This window comes from Linepithema humile, chromosome 5 (genome assembly GCF_040581485.1).
Source record: "Linepithema humile isolate Giens D197 chromosome 5, Lhum_UNIL_v1.0, whole genome shotgun sequence".
Taxonomy (NCBI): Eukaryota; Metazoa; Arthropoda; class Insecta; order Hymenoptera; family Formicidae; genus Linepithema; species Linepithema humile.
The window spans coordinates 19,066,183-19,085,514 of NC_090132.1; the positions used below are offsets into that span (position 1 = coordinate 19,066,183).

The following is a 19,332-nucleotide window of genomic DNA, read 5'->3' on the forward strand; positions in this document are numbered from 1 at the left end:
ATCACATTTCTTAATAGTATTAAATTTTTTTAAATAACTAATTTTTTTATGAAAAGCTATTATGTTACAATGAAAAGTTTATCGAATCTTTTCTCTATTTTTATTTTTGTATAATAAATTTATATATTTCGAATATTAAAAATTTTTAGCAGATGGCTACGAACTTTCTCTTTTAATAACGGTAAGAATAAGATTTTATTCGTTGACAAAATAAAAAATATTCAAAGGCAGCAGGATGGATAACCGAAAGGGTTAAAGGTTGCTCTCATACGTCCGGAGCATATTCAGCTGTTCCCGTTCATATCTCGCAATCTCTTGTGCCGCGCTCTTCAAGGTATTATGAAAGCTACAAGCGGGAGTTACAAGCGAATTCGCGGTGCACGGGACGCGCAGGCATTGCCCGTATCCGGAAGGTACATATATCCGGCGCTATCTGCGGCGTTATCGCGGCAGGAGCGAACGGACCAGAGGACTCGCCGATAATTCGTAATTGCTGCTTATTATCGCGCGCGAGGGATCGAACACGGCCACGCCGACGCCGGTTCGTGTCGCAGGATGCATTGATGCGTCTATTAACGTGAATTTGCAAGTATGATTCGATGTAGAAACATCTCTTCCAAGTGCGGCGTCGCCAACCGGGGTGCATGAACTGGCACAAAAAGACGATCGTGAAACCCATATTAAGTATCGTTCACATGAGGCTTAGTTACGCAGTACGATAATATAGTATTTATAACTGCATTCTCCACGTACCGTTCATACCAAGAATTAGTGTACGCAAAAGTTCTTTTCCAGATATGAAACTTTGCATTTTGTACCACAGATCTTAACAAATTGATATATTTAATTTGATTAATTTAATTAACTTAATTTTAATTTTTATGGGAAGAATGTTCCACATGCTAATTTGGATATATATTTTTATCATTACAAATGAAGATAGAGATTACTTGCAGCAAGAATATTGAAAATTAAGTCATTCAAAAATAATTCATTTAGATCTTTCTATCCCAAAATTACAATATTATAATAACGAAGTACAAAGTCTTGCGTGAATGATACATTATGATTAATATTGAACATCATGCAATATAAGTATAATTTGTGTAAATCGGGACAGTTCAATCTCGCGCGACCTGTCTAACACGTCTCTGAGGTAAGGATAGAAATAACATTTAAATTATAAATTTAAATCGCTATACAAGTAAAACTTGAAGGTAACTTTTTCTCTTGGTATCTTTTTTTGCACTATTAAGGTTGTTTTAATAATGAACATTTTATTCTTATATTAAAAAAAAATACGAGTTCTAAACTAATATGTGATCGCAATTATGCTTACGAAACATGCAGTGATTAGATGTAATTTTACTGAAGCGCGGCTAACGAAATGGCAACGATAATATTTTATATAATCTGTGCGATCGTGGATGCAAAAAGTTTCATGACAAAAAAAAAATCAGCGGAAGTTTAATTGGCATTCACGGAATTGCAGCGGAATGGATTAGCGGGGTAATTAACAGTTGTCGCTTACGGTACTACATACGTCGCATTCGCGTAAGCAGCTACATTGACTTAGCTAATTAGTTGATTGCGACGTGTTAATTTGCACGGCCGTAAATCGCGCACACGCAACGTATGTACACGTGCAACTATATGCTAACGGCGCGCAAATGTAGCAGAAACGACGTAGTTTTCCAAATTGCGTTTCACGGACCTGGCAAGAAAAGTTACAGTAATGCATTTGTACTCTGCGGACTTCTGCACATTTAAAGATGAAGAATTACATTTACAGTGTGTTGTTGATATAAGGCTAAATTCGCTTTAATTTCTCTAGTTAATCAAATTAGAATTCCAAATTGAAGATTGAAATTAAGTCTAGCATAAAATTTTGTTATTTATTCGTATCCCTCTGAAGTTTGATTCATAAATTTTCCGCTAAAGCGCTTAGAGATATCGATGTTATTAACTATATATTAAAAGCAATGAGGAATGTGAAGTATCTTGTACACGTGCTTGTACGCAATAATGAATAAAGAAATATGACATAAACTAATATACGCGATTTTATTGATCATATTAACTAAGTAATATCTCTTTGCGTTTCCTCCAAGATTAATCACCGGCTACAGCCCTGCAATCGTTTCTAATCGAGCGTGACGTATCTAATTGAACATTCATGATATTGTCAAGGCGCGCGGAGCAGCCGATGGAGAGAAAATAAATGGGCGCACGCGAGATCGAACTCGCGGTAAATTAAGTAACATCGATGCGATGCAGGTTACCACTCGTTTCGCGATGGAATCGCACTAAAACACGCTCCCGCCGATGTTTATTACGACGTATACTTGCGACACATGAAACGGCTATCGTCTATTAATCCACGCCGGGAATAACAACGAGATAACGTGGGGCACATGGTCATGGTGGAATGACGATTTGTATGATTGTACTAAAAATGATTTACCGTTTGACGTTTATAAATATGTTCCATTAAAGATTTACGTGCTCCAATGCTTTGATTTGCATATTGCAACGTTTGAAGCTATTATAAATGTTATACGTAATTATATTAGCATGTCAAAGTGATAACATCATTTCTTTGCTATTATCCTGCGTACACAAAACATTTCTATAAAGAATTTACGTAATAGAATTAATCTCAATGATTTTTATAAATGTAAATGTATTATAAAGACGTTTTTATATTGATAGAAATAACATTGACAGGTCTTATTATAGAAAGTTTTATCGAGTGCTAGTAGCTACAAATAGATTGGAATATTTTTACGTTTTGTATTGTTTTTTTATGTTCCTTATCTTTGCGCACAAAACAAAGTTGGCTTGGAAATTGATGTACAGTAAGTAGCGCAAAAAAAAAAACATAAAAAGGTCGACACGATCACTTGCAGCCGCGAACAGATGTGTGATCTCGTGGGTTTATTTATTCGCTCGATTAAGCCGAAAAATTTAATGTGTCTTATCACAAGGGGAGAATATGAGAGAGCGAACGTTTAGAGAGCGACTCCCGACTCTACGGCACGCGGTGAAATTATAGTGTTTACGCGAATTAGATTTCGGTTTCGGTAATTTTCAGTTAATAACGACGAGGCGAGCCGGCCGGCGAGCGAACGCTAAGTGCGGCCTCGGGTCCCATTAATGCTATTATAATGTAAAAGGCTACCTATACGTTTTTCTCTCTCTCTCTCTCTCTCCTTCTTTGCTCTTTCTAACTTCGTCTTTCACTCCCTCGCTCTCTTCGCGCGTCGACGAACTCGCAGTTGTACACGTCGTTGCGTGTGCGTGAGAACAAAAAGATAAATCCGGCAAGGTTTAGATCTCTTGTATATTATCGGCATTACGCTGTACAGGGACTACCTGCATTATAAGCTCATTTCCGATAAATTGGCTCGATTAAAAACTGCCGCTTAAGAATCGCGTAAACCACTTCGATCCCATCCTTCCCGCGACCGGCTTCTTAACCCTTGCTTCCTATCGAGTCGACCGCTCGTTTCTAGAAATTTGCTCGATCGACCGCCGTTTCGTCTAAAGACTTCGCATACGAGCGTATATCGACGCACATAAGAGCTGCATTTCGCCTATATGTGCAAAACGTGACGAGAATACTTATAGTCGTAGCAAATTAAATTCCTTCCAAGATTTAAATTGAGCTAAATTGAATCAAGCATATGAGTATATAAATGGAAAAGATCATTTACGTGTCATATGTGAAGGAACAATTTAAATGCATAATTATGCATAACAACATAAAAAAATGCTCAGTGCTATTTGAATTAAAATGGTTAGTTTAAATATCAAGACTTGTATAAATTATATTTACATTCCTCTTCTAATCTATTTTCAATAATACTTTTCATATTATAATTGTATGAATTGTGTCGCAAAAGTTATATTAAAAAGAATAAAGATTTTGAATGTTTTATATAATTACAAATTCTATTACAATTTTTAAACTTTTATTCCAGTTCTATTTTAAATTTTCTCATTTATGCGTTCACAGTAGTAGTCTATAATCTCACCTCCTAAAGTCACCGACTTATGCACAATATCTATTGCGAATGATTCCGTTACAACTTTACAAGCAATATCGAACGTTGTTACACGACTGCCACGACGCGACATCACGATCATGCCACGGCACGGGTATGTAGGAATCATTAATTCCTACAAAGCAAGGTCGCGGTGAAAGGAATGATACCTCTGCTATATGCGCGCGTGCGTCAGCATTTGCATTTAAAATTTCCGATGATTATTTTAATCCGCCTCTTTCCTTAATATATAGTAATAAATCACATATTTATCCATCATTACGTCAATTTCGCATTTGAATATTGAATTATATTCGAAACTGATTTAAATTTATGATCATAGTTGCAATATTTTGCAAAATAATTATATTATTATGGACAGTTAATTAAAATTAATTCTATCACTGATTAAATTATCATTTTGATTGAAAAAATGATATAAGATAAATATATATATAGACTAAGATTTACATAAGCAGAGTTATAAATTTTTTACTAATAACAAATTTGTATGGCTTCTGTTTTACAAAAAAAGTAAAATTTGTGATATGGGAGAGGAACATAAAAACGAAACATAAAAAATGTGCGCTTATTAACTAATCTATCGCGTGAACGTGTACGGTTGCTGCGGACGATAACGATATCATGTAGAATTTTTACATTATCGCCGCAAAATACCGCGGAACGCACAGTATCTCACGCTCACCGAGATATTTTTTTCGGCCAGAATAACGGTACAGTGCAGAAATTAACCACGACAGGTTTATAAGGTGCAGTGAAAGAACGATTAAGGAGGGTCGCGTTCAAAAAATAAATGGATACGAGAAGCGATTGTATCGTTTTGTTCGGTTTGTAAATTGCGTGACTGTTCCCTTCATTTTTTCAACAAGATAACTTGCATGTATGTATGTATTCATAATCAGTGTAAATTCTTTACGGGTCCACAAAAACATCTCCAAAACAGCAAGTACAATTTACATACATATTTCGTTTCTCTGATATAATGATTAAGTATATTCCAATCTAATGCAATTATTTTTACTGATTACAACAGAGTTCTACTTTTAAAAATATCGACATTATGATTTCACGCTTGATAAAGAATATGAGACTTTTTTCACTTTTAATCTTTATTTATATAAATTTATATAAATTTATTTAATTAATTAAATTAATTTAATTATATAATATATATAGATTTATATAAATTTAATTATTAATTTATCTATTTCTTCCTTGATATCTTTTCTTACAAAATGAATTGCGAAACGAATACCTGATGCAATACTGAAGTAGTGCATTGTTTAAGCTTGGTTTTCATAAATCAAGGAAACGTAAAATTTTTTATAGCCTAATAGTTGCTTTAATGGTCAGTTTAATTATACAGCAGTCACTTTATAAATCTTTCTACAAAAGCGGAAATTTGAGGCACGGAAATTCCAAATCCCGAGGTGGTTTACGGTCAGCGCGTCGAACTGCCGGCATTTAAATCCGCTCGCAACGGAAACTAGACCACAGTGATTTCCCTGGCCATTCGTAGAATCTGATCGTCGCTGATAACACGTTGTGGTCACCGGATCACGTGACGGCTGATGAATCGTTTCACACTCTGTTTCATGTTTCAGTCGCGACTCAAGTAGCCTAACGAGAGCATTATCCTTTCATCCTATTATCGACCGCGACACTAACGCGTCTCTTTGTATTTTTTTAAACAACTATTTATGAACAACTAATGTGACGTTATTCTGTATAAAATTATAATTATCTAGAGATTAAAAAAAAGTTTCGAAACACGTGTAATATAATTTACGATGTATAATTTACGACATTTGTGAATTCTAATTTCAGTAAGTGTGGCAGTAAACTTTGATATTGTTACTTTTATCTTTGCGATCATTTGAAAGTGCATAAAATTACTTTGCTTACATAAACAGTTAGATCAAAATATCAATCGCCTTTAAAAATCAATAAATATTGCATTGGCTGGATTTTAATTATAATCCAGATATTATATTTATTCCTTGTTACTTAATTGACAAGATACTATAATTAATCTACAGTTTTATTCATTGAATAAATTTGTACTCACCAGAATTACGTCGACTTTGATCCCTAATTCGAGGATACAGCAGCATTGAGAATTTTTGACACCTGTAATCAAAAGAAAATACATTTATTATATGATTTATTGATAACATAATTATTTTTTTGTGTAGATCATTCGTCGCGAGGAGGCAGCGAGCAGGCCGTCCCGCAGACGAGTCCTGCAAGCAGCACGAGCAGCTCGAGTCAGGTAATTCAGGTGAGCCAGCAGGTGAGCCAGCAATCTCACCCGCAGTCTCACCAGCAATCGACGCCTGCATCAACGACGACTACGCCTCAATCCACCCAAATGGGCATCTCTACCGAAGAGGTGAAATCCGAAGAAGAGGGTGTCCATCCACGAGCGGCGCCGACCAGCCCCGAGAGCGAGGCAGAGGTGGATGATTTCGCGCCCAAGAGAAAACAACGCCGCTACAGAACGACCTTTACCAGCTTTCAGCTGGAGGAACTCGAGAAGGCCTTCTCCAGGACACATTACCCGGACGTGTTTACGAGGTAAGTCGATTTATTATCAGGTTGCAACAATTTTAAACTTCATCTTGACTCAAATAGAAAGTCTAAACGGAATTTTTATTTGAACAATGAAACATTTCGTGTAGACATTTCGTAAAGACTGCGAATATCAAAAGTTCAAAGAATATTTTTTTAAAATAAAACTGCATATAAAACTATCAGTGTTATTTATAATAATAATTAGGACTCATCGTGATGACATGAATAATAACGCATAGGATACCATAAAATAAACAACTTTGCTTTAAAATAAGAAGTATATGTGCTCTGAATATTGAATAGCACAGTTGAATAACCGTGCATTAAATTAATCGTCGAGCGTTGTCAACGTTCCACAATAGCAGTCAAGCGAAAGAAACTAGTTGGCACAAAGCTATTTAGAGCTGCCATTCCTCTTCCGATGACAATCCTGACGGCTAAGAGCTTATGGTATATCTCGGTTGCAGGATAGGAAGTTTATGTACCTCTCGTAAGTCCAGACGATAAGCAAGGTGTCTAGCCGCATTTATCAGGCTTTAGAATTCGTGCTCAGTGGAGTAACGGGATTTAGATACAATATAAGAGACCGTCTATTGGCTGCCACCCAAATATTTGGTTGTCTGGCTCCTGTGCACTCTACTGGCTATCGCTGATATCGTCTCTGGCTACTTATTGAATTCTTTTTCAAAAATGGTCCTGGCTGCAGAACATTTACGATAGTCCTTGAGCACGGTTATAAAAGAGATCTGATCATCTTAAGTATATACTACCTGAGACAGCCTCGAAATAGTGATGCTCGGCAGACGATTCGAGACACAACGCGTGTCGTGTTTTAAAAAGGTACGTTAACTAATGTGTTACTCACGTGACGTGTTAACCACGCCAAATTAGGTCCTAATTGGCAAATAATGGATCTAAAAAATGGAAAATCTATTCAAGAGATACATGTCACTCAATTACAGATAAGATTAACGTACTGATCTAATTATGTGATAAAAACTATGATATTTCAAGATTTTATTTTAAAAATAAAGAATTTTGAAAGAAAATATTAAATAGTAAGATAATCAATGTTTACTGTAGTTGAATATTCGTCAGTCATACATCTTTTTGTTTCATACATTATTTTGTAATAGTGATTTGATTTCATAAAAAACATTTAAAAATCTCTGATATAAAAATATATATTAACATTTTTATATTAATAGCATATGTTAAGAAAAAAGAGAGGGGAAGAAACAAAATATCAAAATATCAATGCGAAATTGAAACTCTCCAAAGCTTTTAAGCATTCAAGTCTAGCCTTGAGTGATGATTATGTTTGTTTCTTTTTTAATCTTAATCCGTGACATATTGTAAATGAATCACACACACGTAAGCATTCGTGTAAGCCTCTGAGGGTATTCGCGAGTGTAAATTCGCGGAACGATACATCGATCATCGGGCCTTCCTGCAGCCAGGCTGACGATCCTCATGCAAATTCCCATCCGTAGATGCGGAACGACGATTTTGCATTATTAAGTCCCTTGCACACTCGGGTCCAGTTACATACATACAGTATATCGCGCCGCCATTGGGCCGCGGCGCAATCTATCTGGGTAGCTTTTTCTTTCCTCTTGTCCTTTTTTCGGTGCCTTCCTCCACGCCGTGGAACACCCGGTAGGTAACTAATAGCGGTGTAATCGCTCGTAATAGGTCCGGTCCTGCGGCCACGGTATGGGTTCTCGTAATTAACAAAGGTGGTGGGGAGTATACAGAGAGAGAGAAAGATGAAGCAGGTAGAGTGTCTGTGGTATACGATCGGACTGGAGACCGGAGATGCATCTGCGAGCGTGGCGAGACACGCTACGCACGTGTGTGCGTGTGTGAAACTGCGACAAAGATAGTCCTAACGAGCAAAGTACACTTTCCTTTCGTTTATCTAGCGAAATTAGAATCGACTTCTTTAGTATTCTAATAATTTTTTTTCCGCAGTAAAAAGAAAAGATTCTCAAAGGAAAGCTATAAAACTTTTCTGTGACGAGCAAAAATGTAAAAGGAAGAAGAGATTTATCTCCGCAATTGTAATTCGGAAATGGATTGATGTTTCGATTTCTCGAGGAAATCTCATATATTTAATTTGATAAAAGAGTTGATAGATTAAAAAAGTATGACAAATTCTGTAGCCTTCTGTAGTTACAATTACAAACAGCGATGAAATCATCATCTTGCTGTTCATTAATGGAAAAATGTGTGTAAGACATATCTAATAAATCCACTTTTTGTTTATATTTCTTTTTAGATACATCTATTAAATTAATCTGTCTGTAATTTTCAATTATTCAGTTTTCGTAATTGATATGTATTCTCTTATAGTAACAACACTAATTATTATTATTATTTGTCGTTAAAAAAGTTTCTTTTTTTCTTCAAGGAAACAGTTAATAATTGGCTTGATTGACTTCTAATAACATTCGTCGCGCGTATTAATTTATCCTGCATTCATTTGTATGCGCTTCCTGCCGGAGGAAAATTGCCTGGCGTTTTCTGTCGTTTCGCAATATAAATTGATTCCCGTATCTTCCGCTATTCCACCGTGTAGCAGTATTAATTTCACACTAATTGGATTTTATGGTCGCTTAGGTTTATCGACTAGTTTGACGGGAGACAGAGAAGCGGTGAGAGAGAGAGATAGAGAAACAAAAAGAGAGAAAGAAACCGCGTTGTGGAAGACGATGCATATTCATTAGATGCCTTTACACATAAGGGCACGCGTGCGATTGAGATCCATCGAAATATATATCGACGACCCAGGACGATGCTAGCACGGTCTCAACTTCCTGTACATCGCGAATGAAAATTCATTCGCCAATAAAAGACACATGTTTCCGCATGGCGGGCTATGTACATCCAATTGGACGTCGATAAACATTCCTTTCCTCGTTGTTTATTTTTTAATCAGCAGAATACATTGGTTCGAGAACACCATCGGTACTCTTCTTTAAGTTCTCGGTATTCGATTTTTAGAAATATTTTTGCTCCACAAATTAATAAAATTTTTATTCCTCTTTGTTCTTTTATATTTTTACTTGTTTATCATTTATTATTTTTTTACATTTATTTTATTAATAAAACAAATTCTTTCACAGTCTTTAGACTGTTGTGTAATTTATCTTGATTTTTTTGTAGCTTCCATAGTTTTGCATACGTCTGTTTTTAGTTCTTACGTGTTCCTATTGTTTCGTTCCTGAAAGGAACGTCTCTCAGTCATCTTCTCAGACCGATTTTATCCTCGATTTTATCCGATACTGACCGAGACGAAGAGGTAGCGCCGGATAAGCTGTCGACGAGAGACTGGCATCTTATGGAATGCCGTTTCCAAATGCGATAACAGATAATCGCGAACTTTTTTGCGCCAGCCGCAAATGCAGGGCTCGAATGGTATTTGCGAGAGAGCGCGCGGATTACCAGATTCGTCCTGTTTATATGGCACTTAAAGCCGGCTCGCCACGTAAGCCCGCGAGAGAGCGTGGCCACTTACCTTTACGGGCTCTTAAGATCTAATTTAGATTAGAGTGTTGTGGCTCGGGTGCGCGCTGCTACCGACGACGGCAGCGTCGTGCTCGACTGGACTAATCGTTCAACTGCAAGCGGTTCCGACCAGTCCTAGCGTGTCCCAGCGTGTTCCTGTTGGTTTTAATTTTTTATCCCGGCTGTAAACTCCAAGGAGAGAAATACGAAGAGAGAGAAAGAGAGCGGAGTGCGTTTAAACCGATGAGGCCTCGCGTCGTCGCTCCGAATGTCCGGCAGCGGTTATTTACTTTTTTACTGACGAACGATGTGGCTAATTAATAACCTCGTAAACGTTAACACGTACGGCCCGTTAAAACGCGGTCACTCCTGACGTGATATTTCAGCTAGCTCTACATCAATATTGATATAATTGGCAAAGTTTTGTTGTCAAAGATTCGCTTCGTTACTTGATATCTTTGATATTATTTTCTAATTAAAATGAAAAATTAATAAATTAATCAAACGCCGGATTGTTCCACTTTAATGATTCGAATCCACTTGCTTAAATGCAGAGAACATGCAGAAATCAGAACTAATCGTATCAAAACTTTTTGATGATTTTTTTACTTTGTAATTATCCATTCGACCAATCAAGCGCCGTTTCATTGTAATTTCCAAAAGCTGACTCGGCGAAATCGCGCGCGCGGCCACCCCCGTTGCGCGCGTTCTCAATCTACACGGTGGATCCATAAAATTTATCGTCAGTTCGCGTCGCATTTCGAGGGATCCACCTGTTCAAAGGGCCGCGCGACGCGCTTCTCGGTAAATCATTCCAAAGGATGCCTTTATATCTGCGGGGTGGGCCGGTGGTGAGTTTAATAAGGATGATTGTTTCCAGTGATCCATGGAACGGAACCAGTTCCACGGAGCGGTCTCTTCTTCTGTTCCCTCCCCTTCTTTCTGTCTTCCCCCCCCCCCCTCGCCGGCCCTCCGCCGCGATTCCAGCCCTTCTCTGGCCGTGCCGTCCGCTGTGTCCCGGACCCGCAACTTCTCCTGTCATTAATCGGCCGACGACGAGTCATGCTCCCGATTAGAAACGCCGCCGACCCGTTATTCGTTTCTCAACAAATAAGATTAGTGCCTTCCGGAGTTAATTAGTGGACGCTGTTGTTACATCGAGTCTGCGGAAGCAGTATTAGATCTCTGTCATATTGTAGAACAACATAGAGTTGACACCACCTTTATTTTATCCTTTTCGATCGATTAGTTTATCATAATAATATTCGGACGTGATGGAATACGCAATGTTTTTATTTTATATATTAAAAGTCGATGGTAAATAATTTTTATTCCAAGATGTGTATGCTATTATTTCACTTAAGATGATATATTAAATGAATTCAAAATCTGCTTACAAATAATATTTTGCAATTAAAATTTAATATTTGAAGGTCAAGGCTCTCTCTTCATCTGTGGAATACAACAAATCTTAAAAATATGTAAGATAATCCTGCTTTTATAAAACACATCAGTGGATGCAAAATATTTTTTTCCTCGAAACGTTTTTCAAAAGTGGACTATCAACGATAATTCAAATCTATCCGTCCTATCTCTTGCACTCAAGGCGACGAAAAAGATTGTTAAACTACCGCCGGCTGGTCTCTCTTCGTCCTTCCTCGCAGAATGGACTTAAGCAGGACGAAGGGCCTCGGCCTCGCGAAGTGCGAAGGAGAACGAAGAGTACAGGTTTGTCGGGGTCCATCCCTCATCCGATTGGCGGTAGTGTGGCCAATCTGTAATTGGCTCTCCACGCCGTACGCGTATTAAGCGCGCATTACGCACGCATTACGCAGCCGGCTACCGGCTTCTCTCTTTCGCCTCGCTCCTCATAAAGGTAGCGGGTAGGTATGCGCGCACCGCGCTGCGGATCCCGGTCGGGAATAATGCGAGCGGCAAAAGCGGCTTGTCACCCCTCGTCAGTGCGAATTACTTGTCCGGCCGGCGTGATTCGTTATTAAACATTATCGATACCGCGCCCCGGAGGCGTCTCCTTACGACGCGTAAGAAAGGCAAAGAGCTTCGGGCGTCGCTTATTATCGGGGCTCAAATTTCGATGACATGTCATCTTTTTTTTTGGCACATTGCAAGTAACGATTATATGAACATAAACTTGGTTCATGATCTGACGATCGTAGAGGTGTATATTTTATGGATGAGGTCTTCGTAATTTTGTGTCATTCTGGTTTTTTAAGTCATCTTTTTTACCTGTCACATTTAATTTTGCTTTTTTTCACGATAACACTTTGTATCCCTTCCTCTCTTTCTATCAAGTCAATGATTCCAATATCTGCATCTTGATTAATTATGTACAGTAAATACTTATTTTTCACATCTAGTATCTAATTTATTTTTTGCCATTTGTTATCTTCCTACGTAATGTTGAAATGCAGATATAAACTTTATTTTTTACTTATATAATTAATCACCTCTGTAATTATACTACTCAAAGTTATACTTACATAAACATGTTTACAAAGATCTTTACTATTGCACTGCGATTGCAATCGACACTAATTGACAGGACAATCAAAATAGTGGCTAGTTTTTGTCTTATCGCATAGTGATATCGTTGCTTTGTTATTATAAGTAATTAAGAAGTCTTTTGTTCGTCCATATTTATCGGATCTATCAGCTTACGCAAATACAAGTATAACTATGCAGAGATAAGTGTAGTACTTGATTTATATCGAGATAAATGGCAAATTCCGAGACTTGTTTATTCAACGCAATCGTTACAGTGCATATAGATCGTAATATGTTATGGTTCGTGTATGTGTATGTACGTAGGTTTTATAACTCGCAGCTATTAGTTCCTCTTTAGAGTGGCGTGTACGTCGGACACATAACATATATATTAGACATGTGTCATTACCACGATTTCCTTTATTCATATTCGACGAAAATGCAGTAACCGAGACCAAACCACGTTGAGAAATCATAAGGAATTATGAATCTAGTTTAACGCTTTGTAAGCATTAGTTAAAAAAAAAAAAATACTTCTATCATGAATGAAATCAGAGTGATCCAATCTCAATCAAGTTTTCATAATTACCAGTATTTGCTTTAATGAAATTTTTAACACTTTTTATTAGATAGCCAGAAAACATCTTTATGTGTAAAAGTTAAACTACAGAAGAACATCTTATCGCCCCGAGGCGACTAATTCCGTGACTCGGACTGTTCCGGGTATATTATAGCAAGACAATTGCGTCGTATTAATAACTTAATGACAGAAAAATAATACCGGTGACTCGCCATTATTTCAGAGAGAAGGTAAAGGTAAAATTCCGAACCGGGCACGGAAAAAAACGCGTACAAGGCCCGCGGGCCGATCGTCTATCACGGGAAACGATCGCGCGGCGTGGTCGGTAGATAATGAGAATTAATAAAAAGAAAAAAAGGAAGAAGAGAAAAAGAATGCTGCGGCCCTTTTTTCTCGTTGACTCGGTATCTATTTCTACGAATCGACTGATCGCGCAGACGATGAGTTTTAAGCAATTATTAATAATAATTAAAGAAAATTGTGGACATCTAAAAATTATTTCGATCTTTCAATACTTGATTTTTTTACCAACTAAAAAATCTTTTAATATTAAAATATTTTTTTCAAACAATAGGATAAAAAATTGTGGTTTTCTTCTTCTTGTTAATTTTATGCGAGAAAAAGTTTCTGTGAATTCTGCGCGTTTCTGCAGATCCAGCGATTTCGTGCCGCGCGTTAAACAATAATAATTGCAATTGCGCCACGAGCAGGACAATCACGGCCGCCGTGCTGCGGCGACTGGCGGCTGTTTCGACCTCCGGGGTTAATTAGATAATGTAATTGTGCGGCAATTACACGAATTACCCGCGCGCCAAGCCTCTTGCTCACACCAGCGATGTCGCACTCGTGCCCGCGCGCATTCTTTGTCTCTCTTCTTTCACTCGCTCACTCTTTTTCTAGCTCGTCCGTCTTTTTCTTCAGCTTGATTCGATTTGCGCTTAATGATAACATAATCACTTTTGCAATGTGCGTATTTGAGATGCACATGCATAAGATTGCAGCATACAAATCGAACGAGAAGAAGAAATCGATTCTGAATCGAGTAAAAGCAAAACGTTGCGCAGTGATGAATAAATTTAGTGTAACAAGATCGCATATATATCGCTATCCGAGTTATAGCAATGATATTAATTTGATATAACTTTACTTAGAAATAAAAAAATAGCACAAATATATTTTCCACAAGAGAAAAGTAATTAACCTTTACACACTAAATCCGATTGCAAGTCAAAATGCCGTGATTAATCACTACCATTTCGTTTTTAAATTAAATCCCAAGCGCATTAAATCCAAATATTGTTGACGCAAACGACGCGAATAAATAAGCGCGCAAACACGATTAAATGTAAGTTAAGTAAATTATCTTCCTTCGTCCGCGCGCGGGGCGGGGGCCGGGGGCGCGGGGGCCGGGGGGGGGGTTGACTTCTGACGAAGCGCGGTTGCAGCGAAGGACTTCGCGCCGAGGCAGGAGCAAATAAGAACGGTAGGGATGCCGCGGCGGGAGTAGCAAAGGAAGAGAAGGTAGACAGAGAAAGAGAGAGAGAGAGAGAGAAACAGAGCTAGGCGAAGAAGATGACGAAGAAACTCGCCTTTAATCCACTTAGCGGCCTCTTTTGATGCCGGCCATGGGTTCGCGCTACACTACCGTGCGGTTGCGAAACGGCAAATCCATTCGCGCCTCGCAGTTCGAATTGCTATGACTTCGCAACGTTGCATGGAATAAGACAGGAAGGACTTCCTTTCAACGACGGCAATCGATTCTAAGAATATATTTTATTGCGGATTATATGTACGAAGCAATTTATTCGCCAAATCTGTGAAAACTGGTCTCTAGCCCAGTTCGAGAAACTCGCGTAACACACGCCGCGGAACCGGATAACCGGATTCTAAAGTGATCTGTAATTATCATGTTGATGCAATTAATCGGCGATTAGTCACGTTCTATTTTGCAACGCGTGTGAACGTAGTGTCCATGTTAATTACCGATCAAGTGTGTTCCATAACGTGATATGAATGCCTTTTCTATCGGAAACAACATATTGTGTCATAGTAATACATAAATAAATTCTTTCTTTCATAACATTATTTTTAAAGCATGCATTATATTATAAAAATAATTAATAATAATAACTGATAGTAATTTAAACCATTTATTGTATTTTCTTTGATTTTTCAATCTCTGAACAAATATGAAGTTGTGATCAATCTTGTGAAAAATATTGAAACACCAATAGCTTTGAGTTTTATAAGCGATTGAAAACATAAATATAAAATCTCTTATTCTTAACGTCAAGTGCATTTTCCATTAATGGAAATACTAGGACAGTCCATATATATTGCACATAATAGAGATTTCACTGATCTGAGCGAAGTTGCATGAGGTTTTCATCATAGTCTCATATTTCCCATTAACTCGCGAATGCGCGACTAATCTCTGCGTACGTGCCCGTCAGAAGCGACTCGCGATTTTTCCGAATGCTCGCGCATTTCCCATGGCAAGGACACATTGTGGACGAGGGAGTTAGGAGAGGGACACGTAATAATAACGATACGCGAATCGAGGGTAACCGAGAGTCTCGGTGAACGGCGGGTGTAATTAGGGACGCCCGTCTAACCGCGAAATTTCGTGATCTTATTAAATCCAGAAGGACGCCGGCGAGCGCGCCTGGAGAAAAAGGGAAAGGCTAAATTATTATTACTCGCAGGCCCCAAGGTGCCTGTGCTTCGTCCGTTTCTTCGACGGTGTGCGTTTCGTTCGCGCTCACGCACCCGTGCGTGTAATGCACATATCTATAAAGATTATATCGTACTCGAGTGGCTAGAAGTGACGCAAAGATTACGAGATAGATAAAACATTTGAGTCGTTAGGTAGAACAGCAGTCTAAACTACTTTCCTCGTCACGCAAATCACAAAGAAACACAATGAAAATTTATGAAACTGCCTAATATATACGTAAAATCTATTTTTGTACAAGTTTTTTTATGGCTCTACGAGAAAAATTATCGAATCTTACGTTAATTAAAGTAGCCAGATAGAAAGTTTGATAATATCGATTATAACTGTTTTGACACTTCCGTTTCGCTCAACGGTTCATACGTGAATCATAGAAACGACAAACAAAAAAAAATTAGATATTATCGACGTAATATTATCGTTCGCAGCGCAAGTCTGTTTTTCGTGAGAAGCAGCTGATAGGTGCGCGCTTTCATACTCGGCGTTTCATTGAAAACGAAGCCGAGCCGCCTGGTAGCAGGTACGAATTACCGTCTGCAACTATGTTCACCAGAGTAGTCATTAGCGCACGACAACGGGTAATCAGAGAGTACCGCGGCTATATACGAACGTGCGTCTTCTAGTTACGTTTCCTCCAATAAGCCGGAGTGTGGGCCGTCAAAATGATTTGACGACGTGAATACGGTTTGCAATTACTGACCAATACGCGGTATACGATGAAAATCCTTTTGGACGATTAATCAATGGCTAAACACTCGATTATTTTGATAACGACTGCACTCACCGGATAAACTTTCAAGCTCAGTTTGACTAATAGAGTACCTCGGATTAGAACTGTAAGAAAGTAAAATTTATAATACGAGAGAAAATCAAAAAGTAAAAAGACATTTTCAATTGATTTGGGAGAATCAAAGTCCCGTTACTTTTTTTATTTTCCCTAGTATAATATTATTTTCCTCCAGTTATTATTTATATATGATTTTATATATATATAAAATGTCTATATATATTCTAATAAAAGTTTTTAAAATTTTTATATAAGATTTATATATAAAAAATTTTGTAACTACGAAAATTATTAAAAGGAAGCAACTTTATGTGTCAAGCACATATAAATGTCATGCGATTGATATCATGCATTATAATTACAATATAAATTAGATTGTAAATATGATTAAAAGATTTGTTCCAGACGGGATGTAATGTGATCAGACGAGCGAAAGATGATTAAATAAACGAACCGAACGAATGGACCGCGATCAATTTTTGAATTCGCCCCGAAATCCCTGTAATTTCGGAAGCTACCGTCTGAAAAAGACTGAACCTAAACACGAAATCCGAACGATCAAACGCAGGAACTCCTGTGCGCGCCATAATCACCGAGATTTCCTCGCGATTTCGTGGAACATCTGGGCAATTTGCCTGCGAGATGAGAGAAGCCCGGCGGGGTGTCTCGCTGCCCGATTTGTAATTCTTTTTTCCTTTTTTCCGTTCGCCGCCGGATACACGCCGATTGCATGATTGCCGCCAGTATTGTCGAAAATCGCGAACATTTCCGGAACAAATAAACAAATTATTTTGACGTGCGAAATGCGCTATCGACACCCGTCATGAATCACGCCTGCGTTTCACCTCGTAATGATTCCTCTGCACCTCCGGTTTACCTCGTTCTTTAAAAAAAATTTATGTTCACATAATTTCCGGTGAAATCATGCTAACTGCGACTTATACGTTATTATCTTTACTGAAAACATCCTACGAGGAATTGATTTATTGATGTAAATCAACTGAGACAAGTTTAATGATGTTAAAGTCGATGACTATTAATTTCCTCTTTTTCGTTGTAAACAGTTGTAATACTGTCTTTATAATTTACGCTTTTAAGAAATTTATTACAATTACAATGCGTAACATAGACACACGTACCTTTTTTGCAACAAAAGTAAAAAACTTATATCACTTCCAAGTATTCTCGCATGCATAGCGCGATAAAATATGACACTTCTTAATTCTTAATGTATACTTGCGTACACGATAAGTAGTTTAAATTATCGCGGGATATCGGATTACAGGTTGAGCTATACTTATAAATTAATTTCTCGACACATTGAAACATTCTACATCTTTCTTAATCAGCCTCCAGTCTCAGTAGCCTCCAGCATCTGTGGTTCAGATTTCTGGACGGTGTGAGTGGGAGGGAGGGGGGGGGGAGACACTCGACACGAGAAAAGGCGTATACGCTTGCAAAAAAATGTCACGTAGTACGCGCAAACTTCGTGTTATATGTGCCCGCGGGTGAAGGATGCGAAACTCGATCGAGCGGAAAAGAAACGACGGTATCGCGTATGACACGATCGACGTTATGTAAAATATCACGAGCTAATAATTATTTGCCATTACGCCGCGCTAGACCGGTCAATTAGTTACGGATAATCGTATTCGTAATATGCCGTTCGAGAGCACAGTCACCTATATAAAACGAGATTCTATCTGCTCGCTGGAACTATGATGGCGCGGATTCTGATCATCTCGTAATAGATATTAATAGCTCTCGTCATGACGGCTCGTGCAAGTAGCAATCGAATAGAAAATCACGCATGATGCCGTGAGGTACATAATGCAATTAATCCCTATCGTACGTCGTTATGTCGGCTAATCTGCTTCGGATGCAAAACTAATTAAGGTAATGAACGCGCGCGTTTTTACGAGGCAGGCTGGCTATTTCGCGGAACGGTTTCTGCGATTTTCTCACGGATGTGATACGAGGTCACATCGTAACCGCTATTCCTCAACGCTATTAAAAGACAACTAAACGATTTTTTCACTAAATTACATCGCGTTCCTGCGTAATAAATTGTCTACTAAAGGGAGATAATAATTGTAGTTGCAATTAAGTACATGCACTTGCTCCATTGACTGCCTAAACGTTTAGATATGCATCTGATTACGTAAGGCAAGAAAAAGAGAGAGAGAGAGAGAGAGAGAGAGAGAGAGAGAGAGAGAGAGAAAAGGAAGTGCCACTCATTAATACTATGAAGTTTATCTATATTTAGTCTTCCTACAGCATACGTAATAGCGATGTAGTGTCAAGCAACAGAATTCAACTATCAACTTATAATCTTGCTATCAATTTAAAATTATAAAGTTAATAAAGCAGAATTAGTAGAATTAATTGCAACAACAAAATAAAATAACCAGAATTACATACAAATGAGAAATAATAGCAAATTTATACATAAAAATGCGCGATTAAAAGTAGTTTTACTCATACGTATAATATGTAAAACTATTTTAAGAGAAGCTAATAACAAAGATTTTATCCATCTGATAAGAATAATATGAATAAATGTTTCCTAACGTTA

The 19,332-nt window shown here is 37.9% G+C and overlaps 1 protein-coding gene across 1 annotated transcript in view; it reads left to right on the forward strand.

Annotated features, from left to right (window-relative positions):
* The window catches only part of LOC105674138 (homeobox protein aristaless), a 114,014-nt gene that overhangs the window by 82,426 nt on the left and 12,256 nt on the right, over positions 1-19,332 (forward strand). The window contains exon 2 of the mRNA XM_012370270.2: positions 6,263-6,644. Coding sequence (XP_012225693.1) covers positions 6,263-6,644 — 382 coding nt within the window. The remainder of the gene's footprint in view (positions 1-6,262; positions 6,645-19,332) is intronic.